This window comes from Neovison vison, chromosome 12 (assembly GCF_020171115.1).
Source record: "Neovison vison isolate M4711 chromosome 12, ASM_NN_V1, whole genome shotgun sequence".
NCBI classification, from domain to species: domain Eukaryota; kingdom Metazoa; phylum Chordata; class Mammalia; order Carnivora; family Mustelidae; genus Neogale; species Neogale vison.
The window spans coordinates 3285308-3306647 of record NC_058102.1 but is presented as its reverse complement, the minus strand read 5'-3'; the positions used below and the strand labels follow the sequence as shown (position 1 = coordinate 3306647).

At 54.9% G+C, this 21340-nt stretch overlaps 1 protein-coding gene across 1 annotated transcript; it reads left to right on the top strand.

The window, feature by feature from the left end:
- The first annotated feature begins 967 nt into the window (after positions 1-967).
- Positions 968-20998, top strand: GTSE1 (G2 and S-phase expressed 1). Its single transcript, XM_044227054.1, has 12 exons — positions 968-1016; positions 1360-1449; positions 7089-7146; positions 7248-7857; positions 10097-10267; positions 10903-11023; positions 12577-12957; positions 16064-16136; positions 17979-18218; positions 19240-19444; positions 19874-20086; positions 20536-20998. Exons 2-12 carry the CDS (start codon positions 1428-1430, stop codon positions 20617-20619), a joined length of 2178 nt encoding a protein of 725 aa, XP_044082989.1. The 5' UTR covers positions 968-1016; positions 1360-1427; the 3' UTR covers positions 20620-20998.
- Positions 20999-21340: the final 342 nt, after the last annotated feature.

Here is a 21340-nt window from a genome sequence, read left to right as displayed (position 1 = left end):
AGAGGGAACACAACCACACAGGGTGATGGGCGTGGGTGATGGGAAACCAGAGACAACGTGGAGTCCAGATGCCAGCCAATATAGAAGCCTTGGCGTAGGTCCTGGGCCTGGGAAGGCTGCCTCCTGGACAGCTCTCCACCCAATCTGCCCCAAATAAACAACTCATTACCGCCCCTGAAAAAGGTGTTCCTCCCTCTGGAGTTCAGACCTTCCCAGGGTCTGGGACATCCCAGGCCCCTCCTTCCCACATCCTCCCCCAGCCACCAGTCCCAGGTACCCAGAGCAACAGCTTCGTGGCACCGTGTCTCACCCTCCCGGCCACGAGCGGGGCGTTACTTACAGCCGGTTCACAGTCCACGGCGCAGCGCGGTCAGTCTGACGCGGCCGCGGACGGACCATTCACTGGCCAGTGCCCCGCGACGCCCGCACCAGGGCTCTTGCTCCCCGTGCGGACTGCACGCCCGGGCCACGCGCCCTGCGCACCCCTCCGGCCCGCCCCCGCCTCTTGCTCTCAGAACAGACCCAGCTCCCCGGCGGGTGTGCGCTGGTGCGGGCGGGCCCGGGGCTTGGCGCCCACCGGCAAGCGGGGGCGCAGGAGGCACACGCGCGCCCCCAGTTCGGCTCCCGCCGACACGCTTCGCGGGGAACTGAAGCCCCTGCGTGTACAGACAAAAGGCTGGGGTCGGAACCACGTCCCTCGGCACGCGCGGCTACCCTGACGCCAAGCCTGCGGGGACCCGGCACGACGCTCCAAAGAAGCCCCCGCCCGCCTCTGCCGACCAGCCCCGGGCGCCGGCGGAACCGAGACTTGCCCGGCCCACCCGCACGCGGAGGCAGTGCGCATGTGCGCCGCGCCCCTCCTCCCGGCGGCTCCGCCCCCAGCCCCCAGGATGCACCGGGCGCGGCGTCGTGGCGCCGCGCCTTCAAACCGGCCAATCGGCGGCCCGCGCCGCGCCCGCCGCGCCGCGTTTAAACCCCGGGCCGGGGTGGGGCCGCCGGGTGTCGCCGTCGCTCGGGTGAGGGGCGCCGTGCGTCGGGCGGGGTCCTCTCGCGCTTTCGGTGGCGCTGCCGCGAGCGCGGGGACTTCCGTTGTGCTCGGCCGTGGAGTTCCGTCCAGAGCAGGGCCCCGGAGCTCCCGGCCTGGGGGCGCGCGGCCCCGGGGGTGCGAGGCAGAGGGTCCCGGCGGCACCTCCCGTGGCCTCCGGCCGCCATTCCCCTCCCCGCCTGCCGGCGGCCGCCCTCCCCCTGCGTCCGGGTCGGGGCTGCAGCGGCGCTCGCCGGCCTTCACGGGGTCCGTGGGGGGGCGCCGGGGGCCTGGGCCCCGCACCCGCTCACCGGCCGGCCCTGTCCTCCCCGCAGTGACTCCCTGACAGCCGTCGCCGTGGAAGGAGGACGCGCCGCCAGCCCGCCCGCCAGGAGAAGCGGAGATGGACGTCCCCGGGGAGAACGGTGCGTCCTCGCCGCTGCGGCGCCGTGGTCGGGGAGCTCGAGTGCCCGCATCTGCGACAACTTAGTCCGGTGTTTGTTGGGCGCTCACCGGTGCCCCGCGCCGGCCAAAGTCACGTCCCCGCCCTAAGCGGTGTGCCTCCGTCCCGCCTCTTTGGTTTTCGGTTTTCTCCCTCGCGTTCCCCCCAGCTTCGGATTTCCCTCAAAGCGGGGGTTCTCTGCAGCCCGACCCGCTGGGTATACCCGGGGCGGAGAGCACAGCCTGGCACCTGGCAGGCGCTCGGGACTGGCGTGACCGAATCTGATGTTTCCTCTTGGTGTTCATCGCTGGTTCCTGTCGCCTGAGGCTTGTTTAGAATCTCCGTGAGTTTCTGGTCTTGTTCTTTCCCCGTCTGGCTTGAGCATCGGGTGAGAAGACGGCCCCCGGAGATGAGCGGAGGCCCAAACCCTCCTATCTTTCCCCTAAGGCATGTGGGCGTCCCTGTATCCTTTGCTCCTGGCAACATCCGTGTGAGGCCAGTGGACTGGGTTTCCTGGACACTTCATCCTGCCAAGAGCGTCCTGGGGGCTTCGCCAGTTTCCTCACGTCTTCCTCCTGTCTAGAAACATAGTTGCCGCTGCATCCCTTCCTCCTTTCTTTTTTTCTTTTTAATTTTTTTTTTTAAAGATTTTATTTTATTGATTTGAGAGAGAGAGACAGTGAGAGAGAGAATGAGCGAGGAGAAGGTCAGAGAGCGAAGCAGACTCCCCATGGAGCTGGGAGCCTGATGTGGGACTCGATCCCGGGACTCCAGGATCACGCCCTGAGCCGGAGGCAGTCGTCCAACCAACTGCGCCACCCAGGCGTCCCACCTTCCTCCTTTCTGTCTGTACCCTCACATTCAGTACCAGTGCCGAGCGCGTGCTGTCCCATGGGCTGCGCTGGAGGACTTCGGCCCTTGTCCCAACCCTCCCGGCCCCTCATAGCCTTACTTCGTGCCCGTCTGTGTGCTTGTGCTCACCACTGACTTGCAGGCACAACCTTCCACCTCTCTGGCTGGTTTATCCTCGTCTTTGCCTCTGTCGTCTTCTGAAGCTGACCTTTCCCAGGACATGATCTGGGGTCTCTCTCGATCCCCCCGACCCCAGGGGCTCTCAGACGCTCCCAGGTTTTAAACTCCATCCGCTTTGTAGCAGGGCCTCCGTTTTGTCTTGGACACAGTCTTTCCCCAGAGTCTGGGTTCCTGTATCCACCTGCCTCCTTGGCGTCTTCCCCCAGATGGCTTGCACTCCGAGCCCAATGTGCTCGCCCTTCCAGCCTGTTCTTTGCTTGCTCTTTGTCCTCCTGTGGAAGCAAATGGCCCCTCTACTTACCAACCGAAGTTGTGAAGTGGCCATGTTCGTTCAGTCCCCCTTTATTGCTGTTTCCACCTCCAGAATGCATTCGGATCTGCCTGCCTCTTTCCAGCCCCACCCGGATGCCATCACCCCGTGCCTCAGCTACACTAACTCACCTCCACCTCCGTGGGCATCTGTGATTTCAACAGATACCACTTTCTTCCCTTCCCATACATTCGACACAGCAGCCAGGCTAACCTTTGAGAAACATAGGTTAGACCATAACTCTTAGGCTTAAACCTTCCATAGCTTCCTGTTGCACTCTGGCTAGAACAGAAGCTCCTTGGCAGTGCCTTGCAAACCCTCCAGGAACTGACCCAACTTGTTTCTGCTTCCTGGAGCCTCTCCCTCAGCCCCTCAGCTGCCCCTCTAAAGGCCAGCAGTGTCTTCGGTCTCTTTGCTCTTCCAGACCCGATCTGTGCAAGAGCAAACCAGTCTGTGTATACAGCCGGCCGACCGCCCCTCTCTTAGAGCAGGTGGGGCCCTGTGCCGCATCTTGCTCATGGTACGGGTTTATGGGGTGATCTTTGTATGTCAGCACGTGCACCGCTGCTGTTCTCTTTGGTCTGTGTGTAGTGGTCCGCCTTGGGGGACGGGGACTGATTTCTCCCATCTGCTGTGGGTGCACGTTCGTTTGTGTCCTGTGTCTTGCTTTCTCAAATGCTGTTGCAGCAAACGGCACCGGGACTGGCTGTGGGATGTCTGCCTGTAGGTCTCCTTGCTGGGCCGGAGGACACACGCATTTCTGATTTTGTAGGTGCTGCCGGGTGACTAAGTGATGCCTCCCCCAGTGCTATGGGGACTGTCTTCCTTCTCCACAGCCTTGTACCCGTTTTACCAAACTCTCTGGTTTTTTGACAACCTGACAGGTGAAAAGTGGAATCTCGGGGTTACTTTTGTTTTATTTTGTCAGTTATTTGATCTGTTGCTGTCACTTGCCAGGTCTTCCTTTACATTGCTGCTTGTTTTCCTACAGTTTGTAGGCACCGTTCTTAAATGAGCCCTCTGACACGGGAGCCGCAGATACGTTTCCCTGCTTATTGTTTCTTTAACCTTGCTCATGGGGATTTTGGCTATGCAGAGATTTAAATTGGTTTTTTTTACATATTGTACTATCAGTCTCCTCCGGTTTCCTGTTTGGTGTCATAGTTAGACCTCTTGTCTCCAGGTGACAATTTCCTCATGGTTTCTTGTTTCTTTTTTTCTTTCTTTTCTTTTTTTTTTTTAAAGATCTATTTATTTATTTTGAGAGAGAGCACTAGTGCATGCACGCGTGAGTGAGCGGGGAGAGGGACAGAAGGAGAGGGAGAGAGAGAATCTCAAGCCGATGGCACCTTGAGTGAGGAGCCCCACATGGGACTCGGGCTCACAACCCCGAGATCGTGACCTGAGCCAAAATCAAGAGTCAGTCGCTCAACCCACTGAGTCACCCAGGTGCCCCTTCTTTTTCCTTTTATATATATTTTCCCTAAGGGAAAATATCGTTTATTGAATACACCATTTCCCCCTTTAATTTGATGTGCTACTTTTATGTTATACTAAGTTTTCTTTTATCTGTCTTGCGTGTGTTAGGTTTATTCCCAGGTATTTAGTGGGTTTTGCGGCTACTGTAATGAGGTCTTTTCTTCCAGCATATCTTCACACTGTTCCTTGTAGATATGATGCCATTGACTGCTGTGCAGTAATTTTGTCCTGAGGCACCTGCTTTTATCCTTCCACTACTTGTAATAGTGTTCGTTTGGTTTTCATGTCTGTGATGATAGCATCCGTGCGCTGCGATCCTGTTACCTCCAGATTCTCTCCTGTGTCTGATCGCACTGGTTGGCGCGCCCAGCACGGTGTCCGGGCTTGTCGTGACGGCAGGCATCGTGGCCGTGTGCCCGCCTTTCGTGGAATTGCCTTTTTAGATCCCATTAACTCTCATGCCGGTTTGTGAGTTAATTTACATAGAGGTGGTAGTCCTGGTGCTGTTTAATCAGTATTTCCACTTTTTTTTTTTTCCTTCTTCCTTTCTACTTTTTTTTTCCCCTCCCGGGTACATGGTGGAATCGTACTTGTCTGCCCACTTGCACTTGGATTCGGCTCAAGTGACTTGAAGGGCGGCCGGTGAAATGGGAGCGCTGTGTTATGTGTCAGTCCTAGGCCTTTAAGAACTCGTATGAATTTGCTGTTTCCCCCTTTAGGACAAGGGCCAGGCTCCATCAGCCTGTGTTCTGCAGTGAGAAGGATGTGGAGCAGGACCCAAGCCTCAACATACGTAGAGTTTGAGTAAGAAATAGAGCACTTGACGCTTGGGGGTTGTTTGTTACTTTGGCATAAGTTAGCCTGTCCTGACTGATAGAGGACACTGGTTCCTGCCGTTAGAAGGAATGCTTCTGATCATGTCCCATGAGACCTGACGTTGGCCTTTGGCTGGAGATAGATACTTCCTTACATGATCAAATGTGTCTCTAATGTATCTATTGCTTTTTATAAAGAGCTTTTAAAATCAATAAGGTATGTTGCATTTTTTAATATGTCTTATTAGCCTAGATGGACACAATATAGGGCTTTCTTTTATGATCTGGTAATATAACAATCATGTCACTGGATTGTGTAAAATTAAACCATCCTACAGTCAAGTCCTGAAACAAACTTCACCTAGTCGGGATGTGTTCTTCTTTTAATGTGCTGCTGGGTTCTGGTACCCAGTGTTCCTCTCTAGGGTTTTTTCTGAGTCTGGTCTGTAACTCTCTTTATTGAGCTAACTAGAGGTTTGGGGAATGGTTATGCTGGCTTCATAGAAGTAAGCTTAAAGGGTTCTTTTTTCTATCCTGTGAAGCAGTCTAAATAACTTTGGAATGATGCATTCTTGAAAGACTTGACACAATTATCCTGTGAAACTGTCTGGGACTTATGCTCTTTCGAGGACAAGAGCTCTTGAGTAAATGAATGCAGTTACTTTATGATAATTGAACTATGAAGATTTTTTTTCCTCTCTTCTGGAGTCAGTTTTAAAAATAAATCCACTTTAAGTAATTTAAATACAAAAAATAGTGTTTTCTAGAAAATTATGCATTTCAGCCAAGTTCTTAGGTTTATATGCATGGAGTTGAGCAATCTAACTTAAGAATCTTAATTTCCTCTCTCTCTGGTCATTTCTCTTTATTGTGTTTGTGCATTTGTGCTTTCTACCTTTTCCTTGATTGGGTAATTAAGGATAATTGAAGTGACTAATTAGGACCTAATTATGATAATAGTGTACTTTAAATTTTTATAATTTTAGTAAGCTTGCTGCATTGTTTTTTCAGATCAAATAAGATGTGAATTGTGAAACTGCTGTATAGTCTTTACAGTATAGAAATATCCACTCAGTGCAATTATTATTACACTCAGTGTAATTACCCATTTTGATAATTATTTGTAAGTGGCCCTTAGGGCCCTTAGCCGGACATAAAGGAATTTGTGAGAGCATTAGACATTTTCTGGCTTGGAGGAGCTTACACTCTAGCTGGGGTCCCAGAAAGGTAAAGGGACATTGCAGAACAGCAGGGCAGCACAGCGACAGGGGTTAGGGCAGGGAGGCCCTAGGGACGCATGGGGGTGGATGGGGTGTGGGAGCTAGGGGAAGGGTGCAGTTGCCCCAGGAAAGAGATCCGCTAACCTGGAGCCCAAGGTTTGTTAGAGAGAGTGGAGGTTTGCTAGAGGGAGTTGAGCTCCCAGGCGAGCTGGTGACGGAGCTGTGGCGAAAGTGTGGAGGGGTACAGGTGCGGTTTCGTCTGGGTTCGGGGTGTGCTGTAAGAAGAGCCGGTCATCAGCAAATACATGGGGAGTCCGGAGGGTGCACTTGGATAATACTGAACTTGTTTTTGAAGGAACAGTAGGTGTTGATGTAGTTTGTAAGCAAGGAATTCGGTTCTGGGGGACCTGAAGCAGGTGGTCTTTTGAAAATTGTCTGTACCCGAATATGACTTATCTAGCCTTGAAAAACTGGTTGAATGACTTGGTGAATGCATTTTAGATTATATCTTAAAGATGCGGACTGGGATTTTTGGGTCAGCTTAGCAAACCCAGGATTGCCAATGCTGTTTTATTTTATTATTGGGCTTTTTTATGCTATTTTAAAACGAAAACAAAAACGTTGGAGCATCTAGAGCCCTCTGTAAGATGACGAGAAGGTACACTTTGGGGAGTGAAATTTTGTTGTTTTTATAGCTGCAGAGCCTGGTAATAGTTTCTCTTTGTTGGCCCCAACCCTCAAATAATGCTGGACTTTTCCCCCCCAGACATTCTCCTCTTGGCTGATGAAAAATTTGACTTCGATCTTTCATTGTCTTCTTCAAGGTAAACCATGAGTTTTCTTCCCTTTCCTTGGGTTTAACCTCATTCATTAAAGTCTTTCATTTAAATGCCATTGTTGTTAATAATCCTTTTATTTAAAACAGTGCAAATGAAGATGATGAGGTCTTCTTTGGACCCGTTGGGCATAAGGAAAGATGCCTTGCTGCCAGCTTGGAATTAAACCGTCACATTCCTGAGGAACCTCTCTTGTCGGCCTCAGAAAATCACTTCACCTGGAGTCCTCTCACTGGGGAAAAATTTGTGGAAGTGTATAAAGAAGCCCACTTACTGGCCTTACAGATAGAGAGCAAGAGCAAAAACAAGGCAGCCCAAGATGTCACAGCTGAAGACCTCTGGAGCCAGGGCGTGGAAAGATTTATACAGGAATCAAAATTAAAAATAAGCCTATTTGAGAAAGAAAATGAAATGAAGAAAAGCCCCAAGTCACTTAAGAGGGAGACCTATTATCTGTCAAACAGCCCCTTGCAGGGCACGCCACTCCTGGGAACTCAGACCCCCTCTGGAGTGGCCCTCCCAAGGGCTCCCGCCCAGACGCAGGGACCACCATGTTCATCCTGCTCTTCTCTGCCAGCGGAACCAAGTACTGCTCACCCTCCACACCAGTCAGGGACTCAGAGAAAGGTCATCAGCAAATTGGTGCAGCCCCGGGCTTTTTCTGCGAGAGGAAAGAACATTCCTGTGGCCACGGAGCAGGTAGACACACGCACATCCCAGAACATCTGTCTGGAGAGCTAGGTGCTCCCTTGCGTTTTAGCCCTTTGGTTTATGACCCTAAAGGAAACTGTGACAGGGAGAAGCTTGGAAACATAGCTGTGCTGAGGGCTCAGAAGAATAGGAACGAGGCCCCAGGTGGCTCAGTTGGTTAAGCATCTGCCTTCGGCTCAGGTCATGATCTTGGGGTCCTGGAGTCAAGCCCTACATCGGGGCTCCCCGCTCAGTGGGGAGCCGGCTTCTCCCTCTGCCTGTTCTGCTGGTTCTTCCTGCTGCTCCCCGTGCTTGGGCTCTCTCTCTCTCTGACAAATAACTAAATAAAATCTTAGGAAAAAAGAAAAGAAGGAAGTATAGAAACAAAGTCCATGAAGAGCAGGGCCAGCCTGGAGAGCTAGGTTTGGGGTGGATATGGACAGGGGCGGAACTACCTTCCTCTTGTGATGACTTAAAAACACCTCGTCCTGAATGCCTTTTGAAATTTGTCCTTTTGCTTTGTTACAACACTAGATTTTCTACTTATTAGAGATTTCATGTATATTAACAAGCAACTTCCAAAAATTCCCCTCCTGAAACAGCCAGTAGCTGTCTTCCTTAGCTGTGAATTTGTTCAGATCGTTTTCCTCCCAGGAACTATGCAGATAAGCTGTCCTGGGAAGTGGCAGTGGACAGCCAGGTCTTTGGGATAAGGCTAGCCAACTCTGGTGCACTGGGGCTCCTGGAGATTTGCGGGGCAGGGCGCTCGGGTCGGGGAAGGTGTCAAACGGTGGCTGCGTCCAGGCTTTGCTGACATTGTGTCTGCTCAGGGGAGGAAGCTCCTGCTTTGAGGGGAGGCAGCAGTTAGAGCCTGCTGTGTGCCATTTCTCAGCTCCGCTGCTAACCTGGGCCCCAGGCCTCTGCTCTCTGAGCCAGTTGCAGAGGAATGGTACTGTACGGGGTTGTAAGCAGGTCTGGGTCAGTGGAAACCACCCAGCAAGGGCCTAGGAGCTCCTTTTCCCTCTATAAGGACATCTGACGAGCTGCATGACTCCCTACCCTCAGAACCCAGGGCTGATCCGAGCTCAGATCTTGTCTGCCACACTGAAGCCTAGACAGGGGACATGGTCGCTGTAGCTTCCTCTAAATAGCCTATTCCTTTAGTCATACAAAGTCCTTTCCTGGAGACCATTGGGATGTAAATTTCTAAAAGTGATGTGCCTGGAAGGAGTGACAGGGGTCTTATGGGGAGTATGTGGACCGCGGTAGGGATTACAGGTGGACTCAGGCAATAAGGAAATGCAATATGAGAAAATAGTATGACCTGAATGACCTTTGAGAACGTGCTTAGGGAAGGCAGCCAGACACAAAAGTTCACATATCGTATGCTCCCATTTCCAGGAAGGGACCATGATAGGCGAATTGTAGAGAGGGGAGTAGTTAGTGGCTGTCTAGGCAGGGAGGTTGACGGGAGTGGAAGGTGACTGCTGATGGCTAGCACTTTCCTTCAGGAACAACAAGAATGTCTTGGGTTGATGCCGGTTGTACAACATTGTGAATTTGCTAAAAACCCCTGACACGTACACTTTGAAATGGTGAATTTTATGTTTCGTGAGCTATATCTCAGTTTTAAAATGCTGTAAAGGAAAAAGAAAGTTATTGTTCTAATGCTGTGCTTACTTTATGATTTGCTGCTTCTTCGTAGCTGGCCTTGTTAGAAGGGGTTATCGACATAAGCCGGGGTTTGTTCCCTGAATGCCCCTGGATCTAAATATTATCAGAAATTTATTCTTTGTTTGACTCTGCTGCCCAGAGAAAAATGGCTTCCAGTACTCTGCCCGGAAGATTCATTACAACTGAGCGGCATCTCTGCTAGAAGGAATGACGTTTTAATCAGCGATTCCTTTCTAGACAGCATTTTAAAAGTTTTGTTACTAGAACCAATTTCCTCATCATCCTTAGCTAAGAATCCTGATTGAGGAAAAGCTTTAGAGGATCTCTCTCCTGCTAATGCTCTTAGTATTCTTCCCCTCTGTTGTTAATGAGGAAGCAAAAGCCATCATCATTTTCGTCCATGGTGACTCGGTGCAGGAAGCGAGCTGCCGTGTTCCCTTCTGTCTGCTGAGGAGTGGAGGGACGTGTGCAGCCCGGGAAGATGGGTGGCGCCCGCTGCTCACACGGAAGCCTTGCTACTTATGTACGTTGTTAAAGACCAGACCGTTCTCACATTTCATCTTACAATTTTCAGCCTATGAAAAGGATGGCGGCCAGTCCTTCCCGGTTGAAAATCCTCACTGAAAAGGAACCCCGCAGGGACGCGGCCCCTGACAAGTCCAGTGTGGCCCGCGAGCCCGCCAGCCTGCCGGCTGGGGGAAACCACTCAGTCCAAGGCAAGCGATCGCTCCCCGTTCCGAACAAGGTGGGTCCGGCAGGGCTGCGGGCAGGCGTGGCCCGGGAGCAAAGCGATCGCGGGGGCAGCGCGCCAGACGTGCTGTGTGTCTTTGAAATCAAGTTGGGGGAGGTTGGAAATGGGATCGGTGCGAGGCCACTTGATGGAAGCTAGAGCGCACCGCCTGGCCTGTGCTGGGGGCTCCGTGGATGGGACTCGGCATCCCTGAGCGTCGGTGTGTCTGTGCGGCTCCCCGCTTCCCTCAGAGATGCAACAGGATGTCAGTGCTTGGCTCTGCCCCTCATGGGTACAGACACAGGTGCCCACAGCCCTGCCGGTTCTTTCCTGGCCTTGTGGTTAAACGGAGCTGTGCGTCAGAACCACTTGTTAAAATTGCCAGAAGCTGGGCCCTACAGCTCGGACTCTGCGGGTGGGGGTTGGAGCCCAGAAATCGGCCTTTCAGCAAGGTCCCAAGTGTCCTGCGTGTGTCTTGGAAAACTACGCTTGAGCCGTGCGGCCTGGCCTTTCCCTTTAAATTCAAGGTGATCATTGCTCAATTATTTAAAAACCCTAGATTTGCAAAGAAAGGTATAGATCATGGGTATAGATCTTGAACTCTTTGATGACTCTGGATTTTTTGTTTTGTTTTTAACATTTTCCTGCAGTTGGGGCTGAAGAAAACCCTGTTGAAACCACCTGGCTGTGCTGGCCGGCTCTCAAGAAAGTCTTCCTCGGGGTCCGTTCCAGCGGCGATTTCCAGCGTGGGTGCTTCAGCAGCCGGCAGAGGTGCGGCCGAGGGGAGCTCGGTGCCCAGACCCACCCCTGCCTAGCCAGGCCCAGCCCCGAGGGCAATGTCCCTCTCAGGCCGTTTGGCTCCGCAGAAGGTTGTGGAGGGTTTGCTGTGGTGGGGTGGGGGCCATTGTGTCAGGGTTCCTGCCCCTGTGGCGCTCCCTTCCTCCGAGGAGAGAGCTGGGGTTAGTTTCGGGTGCCCTCCCCCCACACCGCCACAGCTGCCCTGTGCTCCAGGGGCTGCGAACGTGCAAGGACGCAGAGACCGGCCCCTGGACATGTAACCAGACACAGGTGTTAAAAATAGGACTGTTCCAGATCACTTAGTGACCCTAGTAAACTCAGCGTTTATTTAAATCCCGGCACCGGAAGCAACGAAAGGCAGCTGCCTTGTGGTCTCCGCGAGCCGAGGGCGCCATCTCGCGGTGAAGGGGAGAAGCCCTGGTGTGCTGGGGTTGGGAGGTGGAGAGCGGCCCTTCCGTCCCTGCCAGACCCACCCCGCTAGTCCTGTGCTATGTGCTGTCTAGACGTGTGTGGATTTTGTTCACAAAATGGGACAAGCGTCCTCTCTGGAGTCGGACTGATGTGATTTGGAGTCCTGACTGCCCGGTGGTGGGGAGGAGAGCTGAAGTCGTTTCCGTAGCTGGACGGACGGCAGGACGGTGCCTCCCCTGCAGCATTGTCCGGGCTTTAGAGGGAGGGCGGGACGGGCCCGCCCCAGCCTCCAGAGTGGAGTGTGGCCGTGACCGGAGAAAGGGATCCCTGCCCAGTGAGGGGCCGTGCAGTCTGTGCGGCCGGGGCTGCAGGGCAGCGGCACGGCTCTCCCTAGGGGTTGCTGCAGTCCTGCCTCTCGTAAAGGCTGCGAGACGGCGTGTGTGCGTGCGTGCGTGTGTGTGTGTCGCGGGGACAGAGTGCGGTGAGGAGCACTGCGAAGCCGGTGCGCACCCTGCGACACGGGCTGCGGCCTCAGCCTTCCTCCTGGGCTTTCTGCAGGAGTCTTTCCAGATGGGCGTCTGCGGGGGCCGTACTGCACCTGAGTGCTTGCCCGGGTTTATCTTCTTTCTGTTTTAAATGGTGCCCGGGATTGCTGTGACCCAACCGCCCTGGGATTTGAAGGGACCAAGCAGCTAGGATGGCGCCTTCTCTCCCTGTCCCCTCCCAACCTCCCTGACCAGAGGGGTGGGGTGCGTGACGACACTGTCCACTTCTGGCTGCTCAGCCAGGGCAGAGGTCTGCTGTCGACAACAGCAGGGAAGACGGGAAAGCTGGAACTCACGAATACTTACCCGTGTCTTGGAAACGTGTCTGGAGTTTGTACCTTAGGACACACTCAGCTAAGCCAGGAGCAGCCAGACTTGTCCTGTGTGTGGGGACATTACCTGACGGGCATGTGGGATGTTGCTCACAGGTCCTGTGTTTGATCGTGAGGAAACCATCATGATAGAAATAAATAACCTTCTTCACTCGAAAACTCTAAGTGCTAAGTAACTTCGTAATTTAAAAATAACGGAAGCTTAAGTGGTAACCAGATTTTGTGTCCCCTCTTACAGCTAGATCCAGCGAGCCTGCAAGGATTTCCACGGGCGCTTCCCCGTCTCTGCCACACAGCAGCCATCCAGGCGGGATGGGACCAGCCGTGCCGCGGCAGCCTCTGCAGGCCAGCCCTGCGGGTGCCTCCTGCACACAGAGCAGGTGCGCCGCGGCCGCTGAGGCACTGCTGGAGCCGGCCAAGGCGCCCCCCGAAGCGGCTCTCGCCCAAGCCTCGTCCCCAGAACAGGGAGGCCCTGGGCCGAACTCCAGCCGCACCTGGTCACAGCCCTCTCCCCCGACTGCGGCTGGGAGTGCAAGAAGGCGGGACTCCTACCTGCTCTGTGGGACGCGGGCCATGCCCACCCCTACAAGTCAATTTAAGATCCCCAAGTTTGCTACTGGTAAGGAGTTTTTCATCTGTTTTTAAAATATTGAACAGATTCTATATAAGGTTTTTTTAGCTTTCTCTCTCTCTCTCTCTCTCTTTTTTTTTTTTAAGATTTATTTGAGAGAGAGAAAAAGAGAGAGCCTGAGACAGGGGAGAGTCAGAGGGAAAAGTAGACCCCCCGCTGAGCCAGGAGCCTGATGTGGGACGTGATCCAAGACTCCAGGATCATGACCCGGGCCACCCAGGTGCCGGCTTTTCTTACAGCACTTCAGTGTGTCGCTGTAGCATCTTCGAGCTTGCGCCCTTTCAGATGAGAACTGCGCGGCATTCTGGTGTCACAGTCCCTCCCCCTGCCCCACCGCCGCTCCTGTGCTGCCCTCAGAAATTCCTCTCTCTCGCTCTTTTTCAGCTTGTCGGTTATTAGCAGCTCTGAGGCCACTTTCTTTGGGTTCGTCCTTCTTGGGGATTGTGAGCTGCTTTGATCCGTGGGTTGATATTTGTGTTAGTTCTGGGGGAAAAAACTTGGCTGTTCTTTCTTCTTGCTTCCCTTCATTTCCTGGGACTTTAATCACAAGCATTACAGGCCTCTCGGTGTGGTCTTGTCGGTCACGGAGGCCCTGGGTTTCCCCACCGTTTCTTGTGTTTCAGTTTGGGCGTTTCAAGGTGATATCTTTGCGTTTACATCTTTCTTTCCAGTTAATTTTTCATTTCTGATATTGTAGTTTTCCCATCTTTGTCCTAACAGTGTTTAAATTCTTGAACATATTTATGATGGTTGTTTTAAGCTGTTTCTTCTGATGCCATCTCCCCTGTCATGCTGGGGTCCATTTCTACCACTAAGTGTTTTTCTGGTGATGGTCACATTTTCCTGCTTCTTCACATGTTTAATAATTGTTGATCATCTCTTAGATGGTTAAGTTCAGGATTTTTGATATCTGGGTTTTGTTGTCCTGCTTTAAGGAGCTGAATTTTAAATCTTAAAGCTGAATCTTTAAATTGTGGGTCAACTTGATCCTTTTGTGGATTCTTCTTAAGTTTTGATGGGGCAGGTCTTGAAGCCGTTACCCTGGGGACCAGCAGCCCTGCTATGAACACTTGCCTGTCTGAGTCCCTGCTGAACTTGATGTATGCTCCTGAGGTCTCCGCTCTGGCTGGATCGGCGTGGCGGTCCCACAGCCCCCTGCCAGTGGTGACAGTTGTTCCCACTGGCCACCTTCATCATGGCCTGTTGGAGTCTTGTGCTGTTATACATGTGCTGCTGTTCCCTGTGCAGCTGGCTTGGGCTCCCTCCCCATTTCTAGAGCTTTTCCTCTGTAGCTCCCACCTGTCTAGGTCCAGCCCCCAAATTCCCGCCCCCCTCCGCATCCTATGATCAGTAAGACCGGGGGGGGGGGGGGAGGGCTGGTGTGGCCTCCCCCACCTGCACCAGCATGGTGTCGGGCAGATAGTAGCTGGGTGTTCAGTGGAGGTACATTCATCTAAGAAATGCGTAAATGCGAACGTTGTACAGCACAGACTCAAGGGAGATGGTAGTTGTAGCCTCTCCCTCGTGAATGTGCTTTCCAGGCAGATGTTCCAAGTTTCCAGCACCGCCGGCCCGCACAGGTGGCCTTTATGGCCCAGAAGCCTCCTTTGGAGGCCTGGGGCCTCCTTTGACTTGTTTTACTGTAATTAGCTCCTCTTCTTCACGCTCCCAGCCTCGAAGGTGGGATCGGTGAGGAGGAGCCAGGAGGCTCACCGGAAGTTGCGTGTGCCACGCCCATCTCTGCCCCATTGCCTGGGCCTCAGTCCTGGGACTGTGCTCGCCTGCCAGGGAAGCAGAGACAGGTTGTCCTCCTGCCTCGCTGGCGTTTCTTACTGAGAAGAGGAGCGTGGCTCTTGAACGAACTAGCGGCTTCAGCCAAGTTGCGGGCGAGGTGAGAGGGGAGAGCCGAGAGGCAGCAGGGGCCGGCTCCCCAGCACCTCGGGACTGAGGCATGGATCGGAGTAATGCAGTGCAGGGGCCGCCACGGGGCTTTAGGCCTTCAACAGAGCCCTCCCCTGAGGGGCAAGGAGGCCCTCGTGGTCAAGAATGGAAGCTGGGGGGCGCCTGGGTGGCTCAGTGGTTAAAACTTCTGCCTTCAGCTCAGGTCATGATCCCAGGATCCTAGGATCGAGCCCCGCATCGGGCTCTCTGCTCAGCGGGCAACCTACTTCTGCCTCTCTCTCTGCCTGCCTGTGATCTCTGTCTGTCAAATAAATGAATAAAATCTTCAAAAAAAAAAAAGAAAAGAAAATGGAAACTGGGAGAGTCGGGTGGAAGCCTTGCCAGGATGTGAACTAGAGACTGGGGCGGGGGTTGCTGGGAGATTGGGGGAGCCTGCGGCAGTGTGGGGAGGGGCCTCCGCACACCCCCCGGGGCCATCGGGGGACGGATGTGTTGAGTTGGAAGATGCCGCAGGGCTCCTGTGGCCCGGGCTGAGGAGGCCAGTGAATACGTGAGGTTGGATCCCCCGGGAGAAGCCGCACCTAGAGATAAAGTATAAAGTCTAGCTGAGGACCCAGTGTGTTTGCGAAAATGGGTTCTTCAGGGTGACCGTGTCCAGCAGAGCTTGCTTCCTTTCCTGCCAGATGCCCATAGCTGTGGCCCTCCAACGGCCTTTGTCTGCTGGCCTCATCGAGCTGCGAGGCCACAGGAATAGTATTGGTCCCAGTGCCTGTCACCTGCTGCCCTCTCCTGCCCGTTCTGGGCCCTTAACAGCGCCTCCAGCTCCTCTGGAGTGTGGTTGTCCTTTCCTCACCGTGTCAGGGGCAGGGCTGTCTTACGAGCACCTTTCATCATCTGCCCTGGGGCAGGCTGTTCCCACAATGTCCGGGCTGGCGAGGCTGCGGGGAGCCACCACCCTGCTCAGAACACCCCCCTCTGTGACCGTGTGGCAGCGTAGTCCCTCTGGCTGCGCGCACTGGGGGTCGTGATGCCAGCTGTCATTGTCGAGGGGACATGGGGACCCTAGGAACAGGGCCCTGCCCCAGAGCGTTCAGTGTTTGAGGAGAGTTGCTCTTGGTGAAGAGCCCTGGATGGGGGGTTTGTCCCTCATCCCATGTGTGACAGATTGTACACGCTTCCTCTCCTGGCCCAGGTGAGCCCCCGGACAGCGCGACACCGAGGTCCTGTCGAGCACAGAGGCCACAGTCCTGCACGTCGGTGGGGAGGTGAGTCGGTGCGTCCTTTGAGTTTATATCACTCCGAGAAGGAGCCTGCTCGTCTCGGAGCGTTCTCAAGCAGGTGTGTGGTGACCCCACAGCCCAGCCCCGCGCGGCCTGATCCCCAGTCGGTCCGTCACATCTGCTTCCGGACAGTCGCAGGCTTGCCGCCTGTGCTAGAACGAGCTGACTCAGGCCTGACCTTGTGGCAGAAACCTCCACCCCCACAGGTGTGAAAGGGGGCTCTCGTTTGTGCCACGGGCAGAGACCGGTGCAGTGTCGTTAGTCTGGCTGGGGGTTTTGAATCCTGGCTGCACTGTCCCTGGTCCGTGAGCTAATGCAAGTTCCTGGACATTCCTGACCTCGTTTCCTCAGCGGTGCGCTGGGGACGGGGCACACTCAGCCCAGCAGACAGTAAGAACACGCACGCGCACAAACGCACACGCGCCTGAGGCCTAGGCCAGGACTGTCCTTCCCCTGCCACCCTTTACTGCCACCTGCTGGGGTTCGAGGGCCCTCTGTGACAGCCTGGCCCCGGCCCGGCTGCCTGGGCACTCTGTCCCAGCTCTGCTCCCTGCGCGCGTCCCCTGGGAGAGGAGGCGGACGTGAGGCCGCTCCCCCAGGGGAGCAGCGTTTCCAGGCCCCACGTGCAGCCAGCATGGGGGCGCTGCTTTGCACACGGCTGGGCTGGGCGGGGCGGGGGTAAGGGGTTAAGCCAAGTGGTGGCTCAGACACCAGAGCGGGGGCCCTGATGCTGGCTCTGCCACAGACTGGCCTTGGCCTTTCATTTATGTGAGTGTGAACTTTGGAGGTGCCTCATGGGTGGACAGATGCTTCGCCTCACAGGGTTAGCCATGCTGCGGGTCTTTCCCTTCACACCCACGGCCCGACAGCCACGGCCTGCCTCACTGTACCCCGTCCCTCAGTCCTCTGCCTGTGCAACGGGACAGTAGTTCCTGCCTCCCTGGGTTACAATGAAGATCATATTTGTTTGCATTTTCATCTGTTCTTACTGGAGTTCAGCAGTAAGGGGAGTAAGGCAGTGGTTCCAGAACTTTGCAGGGAGTGGCTGCTTGACTGCCAGCCTGCCTCTCCTGCCGGTGCCCTGGAGCGATTCCGTTTTCCAGTTAACATTGATTCAAGTTTGTTTTCAGACTCTTTCCGAAGCATGTAAAGATTGTCCCTGACCGATGGTATATCGCCCGCAGCCCTCCGTGGGCCGCATGTTGGGAGGACAGCTTCCACTTGTTTACTTTAGTAGCGGCGGGCTCCACACAGATGGGCGGATTCACTGGCCGTCAAAGCCGCGTGGATCGCCCAAGTTGGAAGGAGGATGTGCGAGAAATCATGTGCAGCTGCCCTGATGTACTCATGGGGGCTCACACGTGATTGGGGGGCCTTTACCCCAGGAATGAGTGGACGCACTCATGAGCCCAGGCCAGGCCCCACTGTGGGTCTGCCTTTCCTTCTGGAAACACCTACCCCATCAGAAGGTGACTTCCAGATGTCTCTGACCCTTCCACGCAGTGTGTCTGCACGACCCCGCCTGGAGGGTACCCCGTCGTGTCTGGTCAGAACCTGCGGGCAGGGCGGAGACCCCGTCGTGTCTGGTCAGAACCTGCGGGCAGGGCGGAGCGGCCACTGATGGAGGAAGCAGAAGCCCACACCAGGGCCTCCCAGGGGGCTGGGGCCGCCCTTCCTGCCCAGAGGAGAACTCCAGCAGGCTTCCTGGGCTTCAGTCTTTTATCCTTCGTGTTGAAATCCTGGGGTTTTTACCGCATTAGCATATTGGCTGAATGGATATATCTTTTTTAGTCACATCTGCTGAAGACTCCAGTTTTGTTTTTCCAGGGTGGTTGTCCATAGCACTCCCGCTAGACGCTCGTCAGTGGTGGCCTCACAGAGACTGGGAAGCTGTACAAGGACCCCCTTGAGTAGGAAGCACGCGTCAGCCCTGCCCACACCTGCCAGCCGTCGGCTCTCTGGCCTTCCAGTGATGACCCCTAAAACCGTGCCCAGAGCTCTGGCTTCCCCTCTGTGCGTGTCCGCTCGGCGGCTTTCTTCTGAGCCCCGGAAAAAGTCTTCAGTGAGGTAAGAGGTAAAGGCTGCAGGAAGTTCGTCTCGGACTCTCAGGACCCAAGGGGATTCTTCCTCTAGAAAGTCTGCCTAGTCTGGCGGGTGAGTCACTTGTCGGGAACCAGCCAGGCCGAGGCTCATCATGTCTGCTCAGCTGCAGCCACGGGGGCCTGTCACTGGCCCTCTGAAGCGAGGGAGGGCACCTGCTTGTTCCACTGTCCTGTCCCCACCCAGCGTCCTATCCCGGTTGGGCCGCTGGGCTGGGCAAGCAGGAAGAGCATCTGTCCTGATCGCCCGTCGCTGTGGGCCTCGGCCTCTCCCCGGGAGGAGCCCTGTGCACAGAGGGCTCTGTAAGGTGCGCCCACATCCAGAGCTCTGGGGTCTGGTGCGGTCTTCGCAACTGGGTCCCCGGGAGAGTCCCACAGTCTGGCTGCTAGGGTGTTGGTCACGGGTGACCACACCCAGATTTCCTGAGAAACGAACTGAGTTCTCTAGACTATCTGTCCTACCTGCCTCTCCCCCCTTCCTCAGCTCTTTCCCCACCACTTTGCTCCTGCCCTGATGCTCCCTGACCCCGAACATGGCAAATGGGCTGTCCTGGCCGTCCTCTGCCTAGAATGCACCGCCCTCCACAGTTGAAGTCCATGTTGAAGGGCCAACCTCAGGGGCCTTTCCAGAAAGCCTCACCTCCCCACCCGGTCACTCTTCCATTTTCCTGCTTGATCGTCTTCAGAGCGTCTCTCTCCTTGCTGCCGAACATGGAGTACGTACTTGTTGAGTTACCAGATTCCCCAGGAAAGGGGAGCGAAATAGGCCCGTGGGGACAGCAGGCTAGTGAACAGTTAGAGCCAGAGGACCTCAGACTTTTATTTTTATCCACCAAGAGGCTTAAGGCTGGAAGGAGCCTCGCGCATGGTCGGAGCTGCCGTGGACGGCACACGCCACGTAACACACCTCCTCCAAAGCTGGACTTCTCGCCCACAAGCCAACACATCCCCAGACCCCCTCCTAAGATTTCTGTTTCTCTGTCTGGCAGAGCTGCACCAACGCAGAGGAACAGCAGCGAGGCCACCTCTGGGCGCAAGGACTCGTCACCTGAGGGGCCTTTGTCCCCTCCGTCGGCCGTGCCACAGGCACTTCACTTTTCTCCAGAGGAGAGGGACTTGAGTTTTGCAAAAAACGTCAGCACGGAAGTAGCGCTGGGTGCGGCCCAGCCCCCTGGAGACACAGCTGCCAGTGAGGTACCTGTGTCACCCCGGGTGACCCAGCAGACTTAGCACAACGGTCCCCAGAGGCACTCTCCAGGACTTGATCCGTCATCCCCGGGACCTCCGGTGCCAGCCATCCCAGAGAGAGGGAGTGTGCACCTCCAGCCTCTAGTGGGGACCGAAGCCGCACCCTGCCCCCCGCACCCCTCCCCCGTGTCGGATGGGAGAGGGCCAGGCTCCAAGCCTGGGAAGCAGGGCAGCAACGGGGGGTTCGGAGGGAGCTCCGGGGCGGCGGATGGGGGTGGAGCTATGGGGGTGCAGCCAGAGAGGAGAGAACTCAGCAGGTGCCCACACAGCCACTCCATCGCCTAAAGGCCCCTCTTTCCTGGGTCTCCTATGTTTTCTCAGAATGGTTGACAGAAAGTTCCTGTAAGTGCCTTTAAGTCTTGCGTTCTCGTTTAGGCTCTTCTCGTGGATCTCAGACTGGACCAACTGGCCATCACCCCACAAGCTGAAAGCACAGCCCCCCTCGAGGTCCCTCTCATTGACTTTTGCAATAGTCCGGAGGCGCATGTGGCTCTGGGACCTGAGCGTGGACCCCTGATCGACCTGCTGCTCAACACTCCAGACATGGACAGGAACACTGCGTCCAAGGCCCCCCAGGAGGTGGGACAGGTGAGGAGCCGCCGCGGGCTCTGTGGCCATGTCGCCTCGGGTGGTCTCTGTTCTGGGTCTGTTCTCGTCCTATGGTGCTTCACAGTGACCCTTGAGAGTGACCCGGGAGGTTTCTAAAGTGACATGGCTCAGGGCACACCCCCCTGGGGCACCAGGTCCTGCTACAGGATCCTGCCTGGTAAGCCCAGGCTCTCAGAGGGCGGGGGTCACATCACGGCCCCACAGGGCCTCACCACCACCACCACCCCCCGCCCCGTGCCTGCTCTGTGACGAGGGAACTCCGAGTCCTTCCGTGTGGCATTTTCCCCTTCCAGCTCCTCTCCGCGGGCCTGAGCCAGGCTGTCCAGGCAGTTGGCGGCCCCACGCTGCGGCGGAGAGGCCTCGAGGGGAGCCGATGGGCTTCGAGGGGCAGTGTGGCCGCACGGCTCACCGCCTGTCGCTTCTTGCAGCTGATCGACTTGGCTTCTCCTCTGATCCAGCTGAGCCCTGCGGCTGACAAGGAAAACGTGGATTCTCCACTTCTCAAGTTCTGAGAAGAATAGTCCTTGGCTCGTTTCACTCTTTCTAAAAGAACCTTCAGTCCTAAGGTGGTTTTCAACCCTTAGAAATAAATCTTAGGAGAAGTTGTGGGGAAAAGCCGACCTTTGGTAAGGGTCCTGTGCCTGGAGGGGTTGCTGTGGGCCGGGGGTGGGGGTGGGTGTTTGTGGCTCCCGGGTCACCTGCTGCCCAGCGTCTCCCGCACGTGCTGCCCGTGGGCTGAGCCGCGGAGATGCGGTTGCTCCGGTTGAAGAATTCTGTTTTGGATGTAAAATAGCACATAACTATTTTTAAAATTAAGTGTGTATGAAAGTTAAATATTCTAGACTTAAATTGTAAAATAAATGAAAATTATTAAAACACACCTTGGTCTTTAAGGTTGTCTGGATTTTCAAACATGCATAACTATTTTTATTGTTATCAGATTAGGTATGCAAACTTTCTTTTCTTTTTTTTTTAAAGATTTTATTTATTTACTTGTCAGAGAGGGAGCACAAGCAGGGGGAGCTACAGGCAGAGGGAGAAGCAGGTTCCCCCTAGCAGAGAGCCCTTGGCGGGACTCAGGCCCAGGACTCCAAGATCATGATCTGAGCCCAAAGCAGAGGCTTAACCAACTGAGCCACCCAGGCGCCCCTAGGTTATCCAAACTTTAGTTGTTTCAAGTGATTTTCAAAATTGAGTATGAATAAAAATTGGTTTAAATGCAGACCCAGGCTC